The sequence below is a fragment of the Oratosquilla oratoria genome, chromosome 9, assembly GCF_046742065.1.
Source record: "Oratosquilla oratoria isolate Oo_2021 chromosome 9, ASM4674206v1, whole genome shotgun sequence".
Taxonomy (NCBI): Eukaryota; Metazoa; Arthropoda; class Malacostraca; order Stomatopoda; family Squillidae; genus Oratosquilla; species Oratosquilla oratoria.
The window spans coordinates 72,725,680-72,745,811 of NC_134785.1; the positions used below are offsets into that span (position 1 = coordinate 72,725,680).

At 39.7% G+C, this 20,132-nt stretch overlaps 1 protein-coding gene across 3 annotated transcripts in view; it reads right to left on the reverse strand.

The window, feature by feature from the left end:
- Positions 1 to 1,848: 1,848 nt before the first annotated feature.
- The window catches only part of LOC143028596 (zinc finger MYND domain-containing protein 11-like), a 37,724-nt gene continuing 19,440 nt past the window's right edge, over positions 1,849 to 20,132 (reverse strand). The window contains exons 6-14 of one of the 3 annotated variants that reach the window (XM_076190928.1): positions 18,115 to 18,385; positions 17,384 to 17,595; positions 17,100 to 17,216; positions 16,071 to 16,295; positions 15,635 to 15,742; positions 13,456 to 13,551; positions 11,328 to 11,408; positions 10,899 to 11,060; positions 1,849 to 3,555 (exon numbers count right to left, since the gene is read on the reverse strand). In XM_076190928.1, coding sequence (XP_076047043.1) covers positions 3,433 to 3,555; positions 10,899 to 11,060; positions 11,328 to 11,408; positions 13,456 to 13,551; positions 15,635 to 15,742; positions 16,071 to 16,295; positions 17,100 to 17,216; positions 17,384 to 17,595; positions 18,115 to 18,385 — 1,395 coding nt within the window. In that variant the 3' untranslated portion in view covers positions 1,849 to 3,432. The remainder of the gene's footprint in view (positions 3,556 to 10,898; positions 11,061 to 11,327; positions 11,409 to 13,455; positions 13,552 to 15,634; positions 15,743 to 16,070; positions 16,296 to 17,099; positions 17,217 to 17,383; positions 17,596 to 18,114; positions 18,386 to 20,132) is intronic. The other 2 variants (XM_076190927.1, XM_076190926.1) reach the window with 2 other exon arrangements.

Consider the following 20,132-nt stretch of genomic DNA (forward strand, 5'->3'; position numbering starts at 1 on the left):
GAAACAATTATATGGATTATTATCAACTTTTGACATGGTTCCTTGATTGTATACAACAATACCTGAGCCCTGTACACAATACTGATTGCACAAACTTTATTCAGTCAATACTGTAGGGGCCAACACCCCTACAGACTAGAGAAAAATCTTCATTCAAAGAAGAATACTAATAATTTTTAACTCTTATTGCCCCTTCTTTCTACTTTACCCCTTAAAACTCTTTTTAACCACCTCTTTGTCTCCATCTCTTAAGTACAATATTGTCACCACGGATAAGTTTGGATTAATGGTGATAAAACAAAATATAATACCTGTGAAGGTAAACTTAAATTCCAACTCTATGCACTTTCAGATGGAGGAGAAAGTGTTGACAAGTTTTGAAGACTTCCATCTCACATGACCACTACCCACCATTGGTCTGAGCACATGTTCAAAGATGTTCATGTTCAAATAAAGCTCCTTTAACTTAAACTGTATTTTCCCCAGCTATTCGTACAAGTACAACCAGTTACTGCTTCCCTCCTAATATTACTTCCAGCTCATGACACAGAAGCAGTCCTTCACTAATACAACGCAGACAACAGCCCAATCTTTCTTCTCAAAGAGGAGTAAAGGAGGGGTTAAGGGACAGCCACTGTGGCTTTCCAGTTTGTGAAATTCTATGTAAAATTATCATTATCATACACATATGAAATATGTAACCATGAAGCCATATGAATAGTTCTGTGTCCTCCAATTTAATTCTCCAACAGTGTCAGAAATGTGTGTAGTTTGAACAAGCATTTGCTTGCCAGACCTGACTGCTTAACTGTGTAATTCTCCCAATAATTTCTGAATGAATGTCTCCATAATTACCCACCACAACAAAGATACCAGCCAAATGTTGATGTGCCATTTTAACACTGAAGCAGAAAATGGTAACATGCAAACATCTGGAGATTTGTGAGAACAGCATGGAGGAGTACATCAGTCCATCTACTTTCTACAATAAAACACCCAACCTGACATGGATCTGGGCAAAACATATGCATTTCACATAGCTAAATCGGAGGACTTGGAGTCAGATTTTGTACAAATGGCTTCTTGGAGTATGAGCTCTCAATAAACCTGTATCAGGCCCTTTCATGCTGCATATTTGAAAAAAATTGTAAGTTCACTACTCAACCAACTGCAAAATTTGATGTACTCCACACAATTCCCCAGTGTGTCATACAGTAAAGATTACACAGTATACATATACAAATGCAGAATGATCTGGAGATACTTATTGGATATATAGTGGTACTGAGGGAGACCACTGGGTACCATTATGGTAAGAAAAGGAAAGAAAATTACATGAAACAACAGAAGTGAAATAACAATTTAGAAGATGGGTAAAGGCCCCAAGAGGTAGTGTGGATCTGCTGACCTTAAACAGAAAAATTATTATATATCAATAATGAGACAAGAAATTTAAATCAAAGACAAAAATGGTTAAAATGAACAAATCAATGACTACAGCAAAAGATATGGAGAGAGAGAGAGAGAGAGAGAGAGAGAGAGAGAGAGAGAGAGAGAGAGAGAGAGAGAGGAGAGAGAGAGAGAGAGAGAGAGAGAGAGAGAGAGAGAGAGAGAGAGAGAGAGAGAGAGAGAGAGAGAGAGAGAGAGAAAGAGATAGAGAGAGATAGACAGAGAGAGACAGAGAGAGAGAGAGAGAGAGAGAGACAGAGAGGGGAGAGAGAGAGAGAGAGAGAGAGAGAGAGAGAGAGAGAGAGAGAGAGAGAGAGAGAGAGAGAGAGAGAGAGAGAGAGAGAGAGAGAGAGAGAGAGAGAGAGAGAGAGAGAGAGAGAGAGAGAGAGAGAGAGAGAGAGAGAGAGAGAGAGAGAGAGAGAGAGAAATTAGGGCAGCTAAGCAACATGAACAAATTAAATAAACACTAAAAGAAATACTGACTACTCACAAAGTGATCATGATAAATCAAAACAGAAAAGTTACAATAGCAATTTGAAAAATAGAAAGAAATTAAGAAAACATGAGAGATTATTTAAGAACATTGTGTATGCTTGTTTACATCTAATTGTAGTATACAGGAAAGGAGCAACACTCAGTGGATCCTGTCTACTATTCTCTAATTTTCAATCATATCAAGACTCAAATTCATGTACAGTTCCAACTATATCCTTGACTTCAAATGATCATATTTAGATTTGAACTTGTGTATTGTTTGAACTTAGGCTATATCACTTCCTAAGTTTTTATGCATCTATATGGAAAATTGTATTTCTTCACATCCTTTAGACATAATATGGTCTTTCTTAATTTGCTCCCATGACTCCTTAAAGCCCTCCCATCTTTAATCAAGAGTGAATGAATGAATGAGTGAGTCAGTGTGTGTGTGTGTGTGTTTACCTAGTTGTATCTTGGGGAAAGGGAGCTATGCTCATGGTGTCCTGTCTTTGTACGAGCATCTCACAGTGTCTAGTTTGCTCTTAAATTTGTGTATGGTTTGTGTGTGTGTGTCTTTATACATTCAATGATCAAACTTTGCCTTAAATTCACCGATCTTTGTGTGCATATAGAACTACATACTTAAACCCTTAACACTCACACCCATACAGCATCTATACATACACAGCTAGCCATATACTGAAATTCTAATACACCTATGTTCATATGTACTCTCCCACATGAGACACACATTCACATAAATAGTTCCAGCCACAAGAAACAGACACTATTACAGCCCTAATACACGTCTGAGTTACTCCTGACAAGTTGGTCTCAGTGGGTGGGACAGATGCTGTCCCTCCCTTCTGGTATGACGAATACCAGGTAGTTCAGTTGTTACTGACATATTATGTCACTTGTACATGAACCAATGCCTGAGTGCAGGAGTTCTGTGTATCCATTTTACATGGCCTGAAATGTGCATGTACATATGGTTTATATACAAACATGTACACACACTCATATACATGGAGATGTTTGTTGATGTACATAATGTATGTACATATTTCTATGTATCTAATGTGATATTCTGAGTGATACATTCAGATTATCCAATGTATTAATACATAACAGTATTACAGTTGCCCAGGAGGAATGGAAGAATAATACAGTTCCTAGCCTAATAAAAGTTTCCTTACATAAGACCTAAACTGTGCTGTCAACTCACAAGCCTGGCTCAGAGTCCATGACTTAACAGTGTACCCATCACACCATGCACACTAATAAAACATACACACATACACACACACACATATAATGAAATGCACTTTCACTAAATCATACAAAATCTTTCATATGTTAACATAAATATGACTTCAGCTTAATAAAATTATATTTCAGTCCTTCTATAGTCACTATAAATACAGCCAGCCATGATTGATTCACCTTTTAAGCTACACATTTCACATTAGCCGCCCAAAATTTCTGGACCATTACCAAAGCCTGTTATCGTTTGCGGCGACACAGCTTCTTGTGTTCCTTATGCCAGTGAACTTGTTGGCATTCAATGGAGCAGTAGGCTGTATTCCAGCAGCAATGGTAGATGGCTTCAGCCTCGCAGGTCCAACACTAGAATACGAAACAAAAACAAAATTTAATTTTGTTGTACTACTGTCATCTGGTGTACTGGCTGCATGTTATTGCAGGGTTAAAATCTGCTCAATAGCATGCAGCTGATACTTTAGGGTCTATATGGGGCACCTCTATAGACCAAAGCCACACATCATTTTGTCTGTGATGGAGAAATTATGTTCCTTTATTATACTGCAATTGTCCTTCATCCTGTACCACTTCTCTGAAAATTCATTTCCTTTATTGCTGAACCAGGAAGAAAGAATACTACCACCAAATGTTCCCACTTAAGTTGTAGATGGCAACAAAAATGGGATGGGGATAGGACTAGGTATACTACTCTCTGTAGCCCCAAAGGGGACATTCCTAAAAAAAGCAAAGGTATAAGTGAGTTAAGGAGGAGTTTTCCAACCGGAAACCTAGGTTTGGGTCTTTTAATATGTGTGGATGTGGTAAAGATGAGAGTAAGAGGGAAGAGATAAGCAGTATGTTTGTTAGAAGAAAGATGGATGTGTTGGCAATGAGTTAAACTAAATTGAAAGGGAGGGGCAAGTTGAGTTTGGGAGTGTAGTTGGGAGGGTGTCAGGAGTGAAGAGAGGATGAGGGAGAGAAGGGGTGGCTATACTAGTAAGTGAAGATATAACATAAGAACATAAGAATGAAGGAGACTACAATACACCAAAAGGCCTACACTATGTAGTTCCATGTCCATTACCACCTGTCATCCCCATCCGTAAAGTTGTCTAACCGTTTTTTAAAACAACTGATTGTTTCAGCACCCACTACATGGTTACTAAGTCTATTCCAATCAGTGACCACACTATTAGTAAACCAATTCTTGCCTATTTTCTTAAATCTAAATTTGTCCACTTTAAATCCATTACTGCAAGTCCTGCCCTGTTGTCTTAATATGATGACCTTGTTTGCATCACCCTTCTTGAGTCCTTTGATTCACTTAAACACCTCTATTAGATCACCCCGCACTCAGTGTCTTTCCAGAGAGTGTAAGTTAAGGTGCCTAAGCCTGTCTTCGTAAGGTAAATTTCTGAGCCCATGTATCATTTTGGTGATTCTCCTCTGTACTGATTCCACTGAAATGATGTCCATTCTATAAGATAGAGGCCAAAACTGTACTGCATAGTCAAGGATGGGTTTGACACTAGTTTGATAATTACATAATTACCTCTGCACTTCTATTCGTAACCGTCCTAGTAATGAAACCTAATGCTCTGTTAGCTTTATTCCTGGCACCAATGCACTGTTTCCTGGATTTAAGGTCAAGACTCAGTAAAACTCCCAAGTTTCTCTCACACACAGTTTCCTCTAAAAACATGTTATCTAAGCTATATCTATTTTCGGGGTTGTGTAGCCCTATGTTTAACAACCTTGATCTATTTTTGGGGTTGTGTAGCCCTATGTTTAACACATCTGGTAAGGGTGTGGTGGAATGTAAGGAGGTAAGCATGTGGTGGAGTGGAAGGAGGTTTCTTCAAGGTTAATGTGGATGAAGGAACTGGGAAGGGAGATGTGGGTCTTTGTAAGTGCATATGGGTCTGGTAGTGAGGCTTTTTGGATAGATTGAAATGAGTGCATAGAGGGTTTAGGGAAAAATATTAATAGAATGGTATTGGGAGATCTCAATTCTAGGGCAGTAGATGAATCAATAGATTGAGTGGTTGGGAACCATGGGGTACCAAGAAAAAATTGTTGTAGAGAGATGATGGAGATGTGTTTAGAGTTGATATACAGTGTATAAGAAGAAAGTCAAGCATAAGTACACATGGGAGAAGGTGATGGATGGAAGGATGGTAGATATTGTTTTAATGAACTATATAGTGGTAACAAGGAGAAGAGTAGAAAGAGCTTTGGTTGCACATGTTCTTAAGGGAAAAAAGTGGGGTAATATCAGATCATTTTTTGGTGGAAGGTGAGTAGAGGATTGATGGACAAAGAGGAAAAGGACAGGGGGTGGGAAAGTACTAAGAGAAAACTGCTTACCGTATATACTGTATAGGTCACACTTTTTTTAACTAAATATTTCTTCAAAATCAGTGGTGCGACCTGTCCACTTGACATTAATGAGGGACAGCACTACTCTGTAACCGAGGTCGCAACAATTGGTGATTTCTATGTGACAATGACAGAATTTCAGTGGTGTTCACATCGGAAAGCTTTTCAAGCCTTTTCTATGCATAAAATATATCAAAGGTTCCTACCGACACTGCTTTAAACTGAACTATTGCTGCTAGAAAATTATATATCAATTACAATAAAACCATATTCTCTTTTCCAACTTTCATGTTTTATAGGGTTTATACCCAATGCAACCTTGGCCCTATGTTTAACGTATGTTACCATACATCACCTGTTTCACTTGTGGCTGCATTTCTATATGTGCGCAAATTATGTTTTTGTAGCATAATGTAACATTCCGTAACGTAACTTAAATAAACTTATGATTTTTGTCATAGAAAAATTATTATTTTTGTAAACTTCCATTAGGCCTATCGTACTGATAGATCTACAGTAGATCGCACGGAGTTTTAGGCCTAATAACTGCAAACCCTAATCATGAGTACCGGTAAGAGAAAGAGCTATGAAGTAGGTTTTAAGCTGAAAGTGGTGGATTACGCAGAACATGGAAACAGATCTGCAGAAAAGGAGTTTGGGGTTTCAGAAAAGGCAGTGAGGGGATGGAGAAAGCAGAAATGCCAAAATCCAAGAGAGCAGCAAGGTTTTCAGTATCTCCATACAAAAGTCTTGAAAAAGAACTGTTTGATTGCATTGTAAACCTTAGAAATAATGGCCTTATTGTGAAATGATTTTTGTTGTTGTTGTTTTCGGTCAAGTTGACTATAATGTTTTTTACACAAGTGCATTTGTTTACTAGGATGGGTTGGACAGATGGAAAGAGTTGTTGAAGAAAGACGAGTACAGGAGGGATGGCAGGCAGATGTGGAAGGAGTGAACATGATATGAGGGGACGTCCTAGGATGAGGTGGATGGATGGGGTGAAGGGGGCTTTGGGGAAGAGGGGAATGTCTGTTGAGGAAGGAAGGGAGAGGACGGAAGACAGAGGTGAGTGGAGAATGGTTGTATATGGATGATGTTGTGATTGCATGAGGAGGAATGGGCGGGGGGGTGGGGGGTGGGGTAGTATGTGTGAGTAAATTTTGACGCAGCCCGAAGGGATTTCTCCCCGTCCTCGCCTTATATGCAAAGGGGGCCGGAGAGGGGGGGTCGCCGATTAAATGAAGCGGCCTTGCTGTGGATGTACTGTGTCTTGCGACACTGCTTCTGACCCAGGGCGGTGGGCAGGGTGCAGGGATGACCCGTCATCCAGGAGGTGCTCAGATGAGAGGGAGGGTGGGAGGGGTGTGGAGTGTATTTAGGGATGAAATGGGTGGGAGTGTTTTTATGCCTTTCCCTTTTTGGCTACCTCCCTTGGAAGGGGGAAAAAGCCTTGGTATATGTATGTATGTATGCATTTGTTTACTATTATAGTTTTAAAAACATAACCGATGTTTATGTAAGTTTGCATTATGTGCACACGTGACAGTCGGATAATCTACGCGTTCTGATATTAAAATTGTATGAGTAAATTTTTTTAAATAAAAGTAAATATCTGACAATTTTTATGTTTGAATGGGTCTTGTAAATCGCTAGATTATAGTGCGACCTATCCGCGGCTCAACCGCAAATAACCACTTCACAAACTAGCGGTGCGACCTATACACGAGTACATACAGTAAATGAGAAAGAAAAGGAGTACAAGAAGAAGCTGAGAGAGGAGTGGGAGGGAGTGAAGGATAGAGTAGATCTAGGAGTGAAGGAATGGGAATGTTTTAAGGAGTCACAAGGTGTACAAAGTTGGTGTGTCGAACAAGGAGGACTGGAAGAAATAGAAGGAAGGGTTATGAGTGGGGGGATGATGAAGTAAAGAAGGTTGTAAAAGAGAACAAACAAGCATTCACATATTGGTTGCAAAATATGAGAGAATCATATGAGAGGTACAAAGTAAAGAGAAATAAAGCATAAGATAAAGGAGGCAAATGTGAAATGGGGAGGAGTATGACAGAAAATATTGAAAGTAATAAAAAGATGTTTTGGAAAAAAATTAAGGGAGGAAGGGGACACAAATCAAGCAGAGAAGAAAAGGTAAAGGGTGCAGATGGAGAGATGATAATGGAAGAAATGACAATAAGAGGAAACTGGGCACAGTACTTTTGGAAATTGCTAAATGTGAAGGAGGATAGGGAGGAAAAGGTAGTTGCAATGGGATGCACTAAGAAAATGACAGTGATGAATGAGGAGAATGAAGGAGAAATAAGGAAAAATGAGGTGGAAGCCGTTATTAAAATGATGGGTGTCATGCAGTGTCTAAAAAAGGGAGGTATAAAGATGGTGGACTGGCTGGTGAGGTTTTTTAATGTTTGTCTAAAAGAGGGTAGAGTGATGGAGGACTGGAGGAGTGCCTGTATATTTCCAATTTACAGGAAAAAGTAATTATGTTTTTTGGGCTTTTATGGATTTGGAAAATGCTTATGATAGGAAGGTACTGTGGGAGGTATTGCAGATACATGGGATAGGAGGAAAGATGTTAAGAGTAGTCAAGAATTTTTGCGAGAGTAGTAGAGCCTGTGTTAGAATTAGAAATGGAGGGAGTGAATGATTTGAGATAAAGGTGGGACTTCGCCAGGGATGTGTCATGTTGCCTTGGCTGTTCAATTTATACATGGATGGGGTGGTGTGACAGGTAGATGCAAGGGTAATGGGCTGGGGATTGGAGATGGTTAAAGAAAATGAAGAAAAATGGGAGATTAGCTAGTTGTTGTTTGCTGATTACACTGCACTTGTAGCAGGATCAGAGGAGTGATTAAGGAAGTTTGTGACAGGGTTTGGGATGGTGTGTGAAAGAAGTTGAAGATAAATGTGGGTAAAAGTAAGGTGATGAGATGGACAAGGGGAGAGGATGGCAGCAAATTGGAACTGAGTATTAAGGAGGCTGGAGGAAGTGGATAGCTTTAGATACTTGGGTGCAAATGTGGTGGGAAAGGAAGGAGTGGAGGTGGAGGTAGAATGTTGACTGAGAGAAGCAATTAAATGCCTTGGGGGATTAAAAAGTGTAATGAAAAACAGACATTTGGGAATGGATGCTAAGAGAGGATGCTGTACGAAGGGGTGATTGTGCTGACAACACTGTATGAGGCAGAAACATGGAACATAAGAGAGGAAGAGTTTAAATATGTTTGAGATGAAATGCCTGAGAAGTATGGTAGGGATTACTAGGCTGGGTAGAGTGAGAAATGAGGAGATGAGGAGGAGAGTGGGGGTAAAAAGGGAGTTGGGAGATAGGGTTGATGAAAGAGTGTTAGGATGGTTTGGACACATGGAAAGAATGAGTGAAGAAAAATTAGTAAAAGAGGTGTGGAAGGCAGAGGAGGAGGGAGTGAGCATGAGGGGGCAACCAAGGATGTGATGGATGGATGGGGAATAAGGGGCATTGGGAAATAGGGAAATATTTGTTAAGGAAAGAAGGGTGAAGACAGAAGATAGGGGTGAGTGGAGAATGGTTGTGTATGGATGATGCTATGATGCATGGAAGGGAGTGGGGTGGGGGATGGAGAGGGGGGGGTGAGGGAGTATGTGTGAATGACATTTTGTCACAGCCCAAAGGGATTTCTCCCAGTCTTCTCTTTTTCTGCACATGGGAACAGGGGGTGCCAACTAAATGAAGCAGCCTTGCTGTGGATGTGAAGTGTCTTGCTGCATTGCTTCTGACCCAGGGCTGTGGGCAAGATGCAGGGATGATCTGTCATCCAGAGGGAGCCAAGAAAAGAGGAAAGGAGGGAGGGGTGGTGAATGGGAGTAGAGTATGTGATGATGAAATCAGTGGGAGTGAATTTATGCCTTTGACTTTGGCTACCTCCCTAGTAAGAGGGAAAAAAGCCCTTGGCATATGTATGCATTTATCTATCTCCTCCAAAAGCATTTGCAAGTAAGAGTTGTAAGAGAGTAGAGAAAATGGGGTGCTTCAAGGCTATGTACATATATACATATACCAGAGGCCTTACAAGGGAGATGGCCAGCCAAGGCATATAACCACCCTTCAATCATCCTCCATTTCTTTTCCTTATTTTCCCTTTTTATCTTAGTTCCTTGTGGATGAAGGGCCATCCCTGTTCCCTGTCCCTTGTCTGATTCAGAAGCAATGCAGCAAGACACAGGATCTCCACAGCAGGGCCCAAGAGCAGCTCTACTACATACATACATACATATACCAAAGGCTTTTTTCCCCTTAAATGGGGGGTAGCCAAAAAGAAAAAGGCATAGAAACCACTCCCACCCATTCCATTTCCTATATATTCCACTCCCCTCCACCCTCCCTCTTATCTTGGCACCTCCTGGATGATGGGTCATCCCTCCCTCCTGTCCACTGCCTGGGTCAGAAGCAGCTTATACTACTCACGTAAAATTGACACCCATCACCAGCCTTTCCACTCTATCCTATATATCTGCACATCCCACAATGTGATCCTTTCAACCCTATTCACATATACCAGAAGGCCCTTCCCCTGTTATGAAGGAGTGGCCTAGCCAAGGCATATACCCACCCTTCACCTATCCCACACCCATTTTTCTTAGTTCCATATGGATGAGGGGTCATTCACCCCCCCATCAACTGCTCAGGTTAGAAGCTATACAGCATGCACAGCTGGACCTGATGACCAAAGCTGATTTACCTCCACCACTTCCTTACATGGCAACCCTTTCCCTTCATATACTAAAAAAATTAAAGAGAAGACAAGAAGAAACTCTTTACACCTATTTCTTGGGCATTCCCAATTACTCTTCAGTCACACTTATCTCTTGCTTTCTCCTTTCTTTGCTTGACAGACATTCCCCTTATGCCCAATGGCCCTCAAGCTCACTTCATTCATCTATTCCATTCATGGCTTCCCTAAAAGTTCACTCCATCCACTTCTGACTTAAATAACTCTCCTTGCTAATCTTTCTTCACTCATTCTTTCCATGTACCCAAACCATCCCAGTATTCTTTCATCAATCTTATCCCCATGCACCAGGCATACAATAATAATATATAAATAAATCAAAACAAAATCTTCAAAGCTTTTAGAGCTACATAAAACAAAATACCATAAAAATACTATCACCAAAACAACAATGTTATGAGATTTAAATTTTCCTGAATAAGTTTCATAGTTAAGCATCATTTGTTTTATGTTTTGACACTGATGAAGAACAGAACCAGACATTAATCATAAAAAAAGTCTGAAAAAAGAGCATAAATCTCTAAAAGGAGCTAATAATGAACTCACCCACTGCTTCTTTTTTGTCTCGGAGATGTGCTGCTTGTGCTTCTCTTCAATATCAAGCTGTTTATTCTTATGGTCCTCTTTCATCTTTTCAATATCTTTCTCCATCTGCTTTATTGCACTCTGGACCGCTTTGCTTTTTTCATTTTCATATTCACGCCTCAACTATAGAATAAATAAATAAATAAAATAATAATAATTACTTAATAAAAATAAATTTGAGTATATATATTTTGATAACTTATGGGCTGATATGGGTGAAGTGAAGGAGTGGGTTATGTCAGTATTTTATGTGGGTGGGTACACTAATTTGGCCAATCTTCCCCCCACTCCACAGGTGGCCAGTAATTTTGAATTCAATGTTCATGGAAGTGATTACCCAACATACAAATTCTAAAAATAAATAAATAAATAAATAAACCATTAATTTACCTTTTCGGCAAGATCTCGTAATGCCCTTTCTGTATCTTTTGATTTCTTCCCTCTATTTTCTCCAAATTTTTCAAGTGCAATCTGAAAAATAAATAAATGAATATACATACACATACAAACATAAGGAAAGAAAAAAGAGAGTAGAAAGTTGCATACACTAATGGAGGAGAAAAAAAAAAAAAAAAAATCTCTCTCATCGTTTGAAAGGTGAAATGACTAAATCTGCTTTGTTAGATTTTTTTTTTTTTTTTTTAATGGAGGAGGGGGTGTAGAGAATGACAAAAGGTCACAGGAAAAAAAATAATGATGCATCAATTTTTGGAATAACTTACAGGAGGATATGGCAACAAAAAAATAAATAACGAAATAATCAAATTCTCATGTGCAGCATCCAATGCCCCACGTACAATGATTCGATGATGCATCACAATACTCAAGTTATATAATAAAAAGTCACTGCTGATTTACTTGTTCGCTTTCACTCTGAGTAATAATAACCACAGAAAATGCAAGCAAGCCAGTTCACTAAATATGGTGGTCACTCAGCTAGGGAGGTAGCCAAAAAACAAAGGCATAGAAATCACTCCCACCAATTCCATCCCTTACATAATCCACTCCCCTCCACCCTCTTATCTTGGCATCCATGCATTTTGTCCACTGCCTGGGGTCAGAAGCAGTGTCGCAAGACACAGCACATCCACGTCCACAGCTACAACAACAAAATAAATATAATCAGGACACCAACACCAGTATCCTTATACAGGTAGTTCTCGATATATGCGACTTCGATATATGCGAATTCGCGTATATGCGATTCAAGAATTTGCACCACTTTTCGATATGTGCGGGGATATATTCGAAGATATGCGATTTGACCTAAAAAAAAAAATAATAAAAATAGTCGCGGCCGATTATTTTTTTCAAAATACCTATTATATATTTGAAGTTGGTGCGCATAAAGCCGTGTGGTAACACTGGTTGCATCAGCTAGGTAGAGCTGGCATCACTGCAGCGTTATCACAACAACAACACCGGCAGCTGTACAGACGGCATCGTCTTAGGCATCCTTCCTGTTTCATAGGACAAACCATTGTCTTTCTGCAGGTAATTAAGCTTTTTTGATACACAAATTAATTATTTTTTTCACAAACAAATTAATTTTTGATACTTATTACTGCCCCAATTAATTTCATCAATTTTCACTCTCTGCAAGAATTATCGTTTATTCTCCACACTGGATAAACTCTAAGCAGTAAGCCTGCCTGTGTATCTCCAGAGCACATCAACAGTCAGTTTAAGCGTAGCAAGCAGTCTGAAATGTGAATTGTAAACAGACTGATTTTTCAAACAGCTGAAGAAAATACGCTTGGCGAAATAAGTGATGTTTACGGTAGCGTCTTTTCCCGAGGTTAATACTTACATGTCAGAGAGTGTTAATGTTGCAGAATATCATGCTCGCTTTGCTCACTCACTCTGTTCTATAACCCTCCTATTATGTTTTCAGGATCAGCGCAATGTCATCTAAGCGTGCTGGACCTGGTGCAGGTCCGAGTTGAGAACGTATCCCCCTTTTTCCCATAGGTTCAATAGTTCGATATATGCGAATTCGTTATATGCGGGGGGTCCGCGGAACGGAACCCCCGCATATAACGAGAACTACCTGTATACCCATTCACGCCTCATGACGCCTGTGTAGGCATCATCGTATGGAAGATTTTAGTGAAAGCAAGACCTAACAGATGGTGATGGAGATGCCCTATGACTATTTCTTTTCCTGCAAATTATAATTAAATACATGCTATTAGGTAAATACAATACATATATACCTAGGTGGCAACTTCTGTTTCATTAAAATTTTGCAACGTCTGGTTTAATCTAGCTTAGTAGGTAATTTAATTCCTTCTTGCTTTAATCATGAGAAAACTCTACCATCTTTCTTCTCCCTGCAACGCAACCATATCATACATACATACATATACCAAGGGGTTTTTTCCCCCTTACAAGGGAGGTAGCCAAAGTCAAAGGCATAAATCCACTCCCACCCATTCCACTCCCACATACTCAACTCCCATTCACCACCCTTCCCTCCCTCTTTTCTTTAAGATGTGGAAATCAATGAAAAACTTACTTTCATCAGTCTTGTTGAGGTCTGCACCCCAACTGACGTTGTTGAGAGTTCCTGACTTGAAGAAGAAACTACATCTTCTGGGGCTGGAGGTTCCTTCTGCAAATCAAAAATGGTGGAATCAAGAAGTTAAGCAAAACAAAAATAAGAGACCAACAGCATTAGAAATCACCCTAATTGCTATGTTTACAATTCTGTGAAATACATAACAATTATACACCACCATCCCACTTCTAGGTGGAGTGGCCAAGTTGAAGTACCCATTTCATACACAATGAAAACCCACTGAACACCTCATCTCCTAAGCTAATTCACATCCACTATTTCATCCATTCAAAATAACTTATGAAGTAAACAATAACATACCTTCAGGCTGGATCACTGACTCACACTTTCCTTTCATTTGCTATCTTCTGTACTCTTTCTTTCCTGCTCAACAGACATTTCTCATGTATTCAATGCATCTTCACTCCATGCAGCCACCTCATTTTTTGGTCCTCTCACATTCACTCCATTCACTTACCCTTTCCACACCCTCTGCTACACTTTCCTCATTTATTCTTTCCATATAATCACTTAAGCACTGATCTACCCTAACAACAACTCTCTTCCCTTCCTTATTCTCTGTCTCACCTTCACATTTCTCATTTTATACACTACTGTAACATCTATGATATTTCTCAAACATTTCATCTTCAAAAACATTCACATTCTTCCTTTTTGCTTTTTTCCAAGTGATAAATGCAGAAAAATATCTCTACGATGTAAGATTCTTTGGAAATCTCTGCTCTGACTATAGAAGTAGACATACAAGTTTACCCTATATGGTATCCAGCACTCACTACTTTGCTTTTTAAAGAATGACTGAAAAATAATACAAGAACAGGGAATATGTCAATTTATGTGAATACATGGTATGAATATGGGTTAAGACCCCAAAAAGTAGTCTATCCAAATACCAAGACCTTTTTCCTCCTTATAAGAGAGGTAGCCAAGTACCTACTCCACTCCCCTCCACCACTCTTTCCTCCCTTTCATCTTAGCTCCTCATGGATGATGGGTCATCCCAGTATCCCACCCACTGCCCTGGATCAGAAGCTATACAGCAAGACAGTACATCAACAATAAGGCCACTTCATTTAATTGGTGATCCCCCCCTCTCCATCCCCTCATGCAGAAAGATAAGACGGGGAGAAATCCCCCTTTGGGCAGTGTCAAAATATCATTCACATAAAAAAGCACCCTCTACCCTCCTATCCCCAAGCCCTCCCTTCCTTGCATAACAGTATCATCTATACACAGCCACTTTCCACTCACCCCTATCTTCTGTCTTTTCCCTTCCTTCTTCAACAGACATTCCCCTCTTGCTCAACACTGCCTTCAGCCTATCCATCCATCTCAACCTCAGTCATCCCCTTAAATTCACTCCCACCACCTCTGCCTTCCACACCTCTTTTACTAATCTTTCTTCACTCATTCTTTGTGTCCAAATCATCCCAATACTTTCATCAGCCCTATCTGTCATCTCATTTTCCACTCCCGCTCTCCTCCTCACCTCCTTATTTCTCAGTCTATCCACCCTAGTAACCCCTACCATAATTGTCAGACATTTCATCTCAAACATTTAAACTTTTCCTCCCTGTCTCTCTTAAATTCCACGTGTCTGCCCCATACAAAGTTCTTGGCACAATCACTCCTTCGTATAATCTCTTTGCATCCATTCCCAGTTGCATATTTCTCATGACGCTTTCTTTTATCCCCCAATGCATTTACTTATTTCTCTCAATCTACAACTTACCTCTACCTCCACTCCTCCCTTTTCTGCGACACGCGACCCCAAATACCACTTCCTTCAGCTTCTCTCTCCTTTAAGACTTACTTCCAACTCACTGCCATCATCTCCCCTTGTACATCTCATTACCTTGTTTTTACTCATATTTACCTTCAACTTCCTCCTATTGTATACCTTTCAAAACTCCATCACTAACTTAATTCATCCTTTGACCCTGCTACAAGCACAGTGTTATCAGCAAACAACAACTGGCTCACTTCCCACTTTTTTCCATTTTCTTTGACCCTCTCCAGTCCACTGCCTATTACCCTCACCTTTACCTCTCTCACCACCCCATCTATGTAAAAAAATTGTATTTGAGAATATTGCAAACAAAACTCATGGGCTCACCTTTCGCACTTTTGAACTTCTGGCTTTGGATGTTGAGGAAATGGAAGATGCCTGGTTTTCCTTCTCCATCTCATCTTCACTGTGTTCCCCTTCACTTTCACTTTCATCCTACAGAATTAAAATTAAGATTATCTCCATCATGCTCTAAAATTAAGATTATCTTCATCATGTTCTAAGGGTAAAAATGATTAAAGAAACAAAATTTTTAAGTATTCATCTACCTATATACCAAGGGCTTTTTCCTCCTTACCAGGGAGGTAGCCATTTTTCATTTAATTCCTACCCATTCCAATCCCATCCACCACACTGTCCTCCCTCTCATCTTAGCTTCTCATGGATGATGGGTCATCCCTGCATCCTGCCTACTGCACTGGGTCAGAAGCGATGCAGCAAGACATATTACATTATGACGTACTTGCACAAATTAATACCATACCTCCTCCTCCTCTTCCATCTCTTCCTCTTCTTCTTCAGCTTCTTCTTCTTCCTCTTCAACCATTTCTTCTTCCTCCTCTTCTTTCTTTATTGATGAAATATGAGTTTGTCCTCGCTCTCTCTCCAGCTTTTTGTTGAAGTCCGGGTCTTTGGCAGCAAGATCTATAAGCTCCTTGTGTCTCTTCAGTTCTTCACATGCTTTGTTCCAAGCTGAGGTTCTTTTCACCTTCAAGACAAAAAAGACAAAAGTGGGATACCAAGGAGTGAAAAAAAATTCTCTTACATAAACACTCCCACACACAGACATGCATACACCAAGAGCCCCAATTCTCTTTATAAAAGAGGTCGCCAGCCAAGGCATACACCCCACCCTTCACCCATCCCATACTCATTTGTTCTCTCTTCTTAGCTCTTTATGGATGAAGGGTCACCCCTGTCCCCTCCCCACTGCCCAGGTCAGTAGCAATGCAGCAAGACACAGCACCTCCACAGCAGAGCCCAACAGCCAAAATTGGTTTACCCCCACTGCATCATTACTTAGCAACCTCCCCCCCATGTTTTGATGTAGTCAGCCCAGTGCTCAAGTTTTTAAATGTCTAAAACGTATGATGCCACTTGAAATAACAAATCTTTGTCCAGGTATCCTGAAACTATGGGTTGCAACAAATTTTGCCATGAGGAACAATACTAGAAGGGAGAATGGCACCCGGGGGGGGGGGATGTCCCTCAATGGACCTACTCCAACAACAAACCTTTTATCTGTCACCCTCTTCTCTCTTGACCAAAGCCTATTAGAAGACATCCTAGGACTGAGGTGAAGAATAGTGACAACCTCACCCCCCAACACACACTAACCCACCAGGATGAGATACAATAAGGACATTTGGCCATTCACATCATGAATGGGGATGCTGCTACAACTTTGACACATCTGAAGTGGCAAATAGAATTCTTGACTTCTTACACATAAAACAAGATAATTGGCATCACCTGAGGGTTACAAAAGACTTGGAAATAGACTGTGCATTACCTGTAATGAATGTATATTAACTGAGATGGGCCTAATGTGGCATTTCTCAATGACGGCTCGCTGGTGCTGACTTCCAAAGAATCTTACGTCATAGAGGTCATTTTCTGCTTTTATCACCTGGAGAAAATAAAAAGGAAAACATAGGACACAGTCTCAAAACAGTGTTTCCTAATTCTGTCTCATTGGCAGCCTTCTCACCCTGCATCACAGGTGCAATAAGCCACCTAAAGTCTTTATCTATGATTTTTAAAGTAACTAAATTGTTCAATTTCAACCTCTCTTACTTTGGCTGGCCAGTATGGAAATCCTTTCTGCTTGGCATAAACCAGGTCATGAGGAGGTGTGCAAGGTTGACAAAACCAATACTTGTCTGTCTTTTCATTTGACATTCGGTAACAATCCTTGCACTGTTCCAACTCCATAAGGTCATACTGACAGTCCCGCAACATTTGCCGTGCCATATCTGCCACTGAACTGTGAACTAAAGAGGGCAGGTCTTGATAAGACCAAATTATAAGCAAGTCTGATGTCTCTTCTACATCTAGCTGCATCAAATAATAGCAAGTACCCTATTATTTCACAGCAGTATTTCACTTGGGTAGACGCATGTTTGGTTAGCTTGTGAAATTTAACCAGATTCAAATCAGAGTAAAAAAAATTAAGTTTCCACAATAGCAATTTTTCTTTGTATAAGATTAAAGCAGCTCAGCAACTGGTAGGTATTTAAGTTGAAAAATTACTTAATACGAAAACGAAATGGTTAAAAGGAGGGGTGATAAAACAGGACAGATAATAACAAAAAAGGATTCAATGAAAAAACAGGAAACAAGGCAAAGTAAAAACAAAAGAAAGAAGAAAAAAAATCATATGAAGTCTAACAACAATCTGCACACAAGCAACTATGACAAAGACTAAAATTTCAAATATTTGAGATAAAAAGAAGCAGAAAATTTATATAGACAAGTATTTTTCCAAGCTAACAACTGAACAATATTGAATACGAAAGCTTCCTTACTTCCATGGTAAATGACAACATTATGTACAATGGTCAGCGAGTCAATTTCAAAGTCATAAAGAGTTTTGTAACGATTATCGGCAGTTTTCTGCTCCATTGTTTCTAGGTCCATTTGGTGGTGCAGCAGCAACTGTGATCTCCATGGTTCTGAAGCAGAGGCTGCACTTAACTGGTCTGATCTCATCAGATTCTGGCTGCCAGTTCTATCTGTTATATACGCAACTTTTTGTGATGGTGGTTGGATAACTCGCTCTAAAATATTAACAGGTAGCTGTAAAGAAGAAACAATGAAGTATTAACAAGACATTCTTAATATAAATTAATCAAAACAATAACACAAACTTACAGTTAATCCTTTCACACAAAAACACCACTTATATTCCATAGTTTGGATATCAAAAAATATTTTCAATGACTATGACTCTATACTTCTAATAATTATTAGAAGTATAGAAGAAATTGGTTTGATTATAATCTAACCAATTTCTTCTATTTCTCTCACTGAGTCAATATATAATCTGTGTGTTCACTGAAGAAAAGGATAGTACTAAAAATTGGGAATGAGGTACTTTAGTACCAATTTCTAAAGGAGAAAGTAAACAGAAACCACTGACCTACACCAATGTCACAGACCAGCGTAACAGCTAAATTGAGTGGAAAATTTGTGAAAGATGGGTTAAATATCTTGAAGATAAGAACATTTTTGGAGGTAAACAATTTTGTTTTGAAACTGGAAGATTGTGTGTATAAAAGGGTTAAATATCTTGAAAATAAGAACATTTTTGGAGGTAAACAATTTTGTTGTGAAACTGGAAGATTGTGTGTGTAAAACCAGCTAGGCTTGTACTAAAGAGTGGTTGTTGTACTGCTCAATGGAAGGTTGGGTGAACTGTGTATCCTAGGATCTGATGAAAGCATTTGACAAAGAACTTCACAAGACTTTTTATAGGAAATGAAGTATATTGGATGATTCAGAGGTAAGCTACTTGAATGGATGAAGAAAATTACATTAAAATACTCAAGCAGAAACAATGGTGGTTTATGATTGAAACTCAAGCTGGTTAAGCAGGATGATGGACAATTATGATGGCTTACAATAATTTATAAGAAGATAGGAGGCACTTTGAATGCAATATAAACAGAAGTAAACTTGCAAAAAAATAATAAATAATTAAATTGATTAATTAATTAATATCTAATCTATCTATATACCTAGGGGTTCTTCCCCCTTATAAGGGAGGCCAAGTTAAAAGCACACACCCACACCCATCTTAGCTCCTCATGGATGAAGGGTCATCCTTGTCTCCTGCCCACTGCACAGGTCAGAACCAATGCAGCAAGATACAGCACCTCCACAGCATGGCCAGTTCACTTAATTGGCTACCCCCCTCCCTCCGTCCCCTCATGCAGAAAATAGAAAAGACAGGGAAAAATCCCTTCTGTCTGCATCAAAGAATCATCTATACACAGTCATTCTCCACTCACCCCTATCCCCTGACTTCTTCCTTCCTTGTTCAATGTCCCTTTCACCCCATCCATCCATTTCATCCTCAGTCATCCCCTCAAGTTCACTCCATCCATCTCTGCCCTCCACACCTCTTGTTAATCTTTCTTCACCCATTCTTTCCATGTTTCCAAACCATCCCAATACTCTTTCACCAGTCCTATCTACCATCTCCTTTTCCACCCCTACTCTCTTCCTGACCTCCTCATTTCTCACTTGATCCAACCTTGTTATCCCTATCATACTTCTCAGACACTTCATCTTAAACACATTTAAACTTCTCCTTTCTGCCTCTCTTAACTCCTAGTCTCTGCCCCATACAGTGTCATCCATACAATCACCACTTCATATAATCTCCTCTTTGCATCCATTTCCAGATGCCCATTTCTTATAACACATTTCAATCCCCAAGACTCCCTGTCTGGGGTATTGGATGCAGGTTATTGTGGCAAAGTAATATACAGTTGATACTTTAGGGTCTATATGGGGCGCCCCTATGGACCAGAGACACACA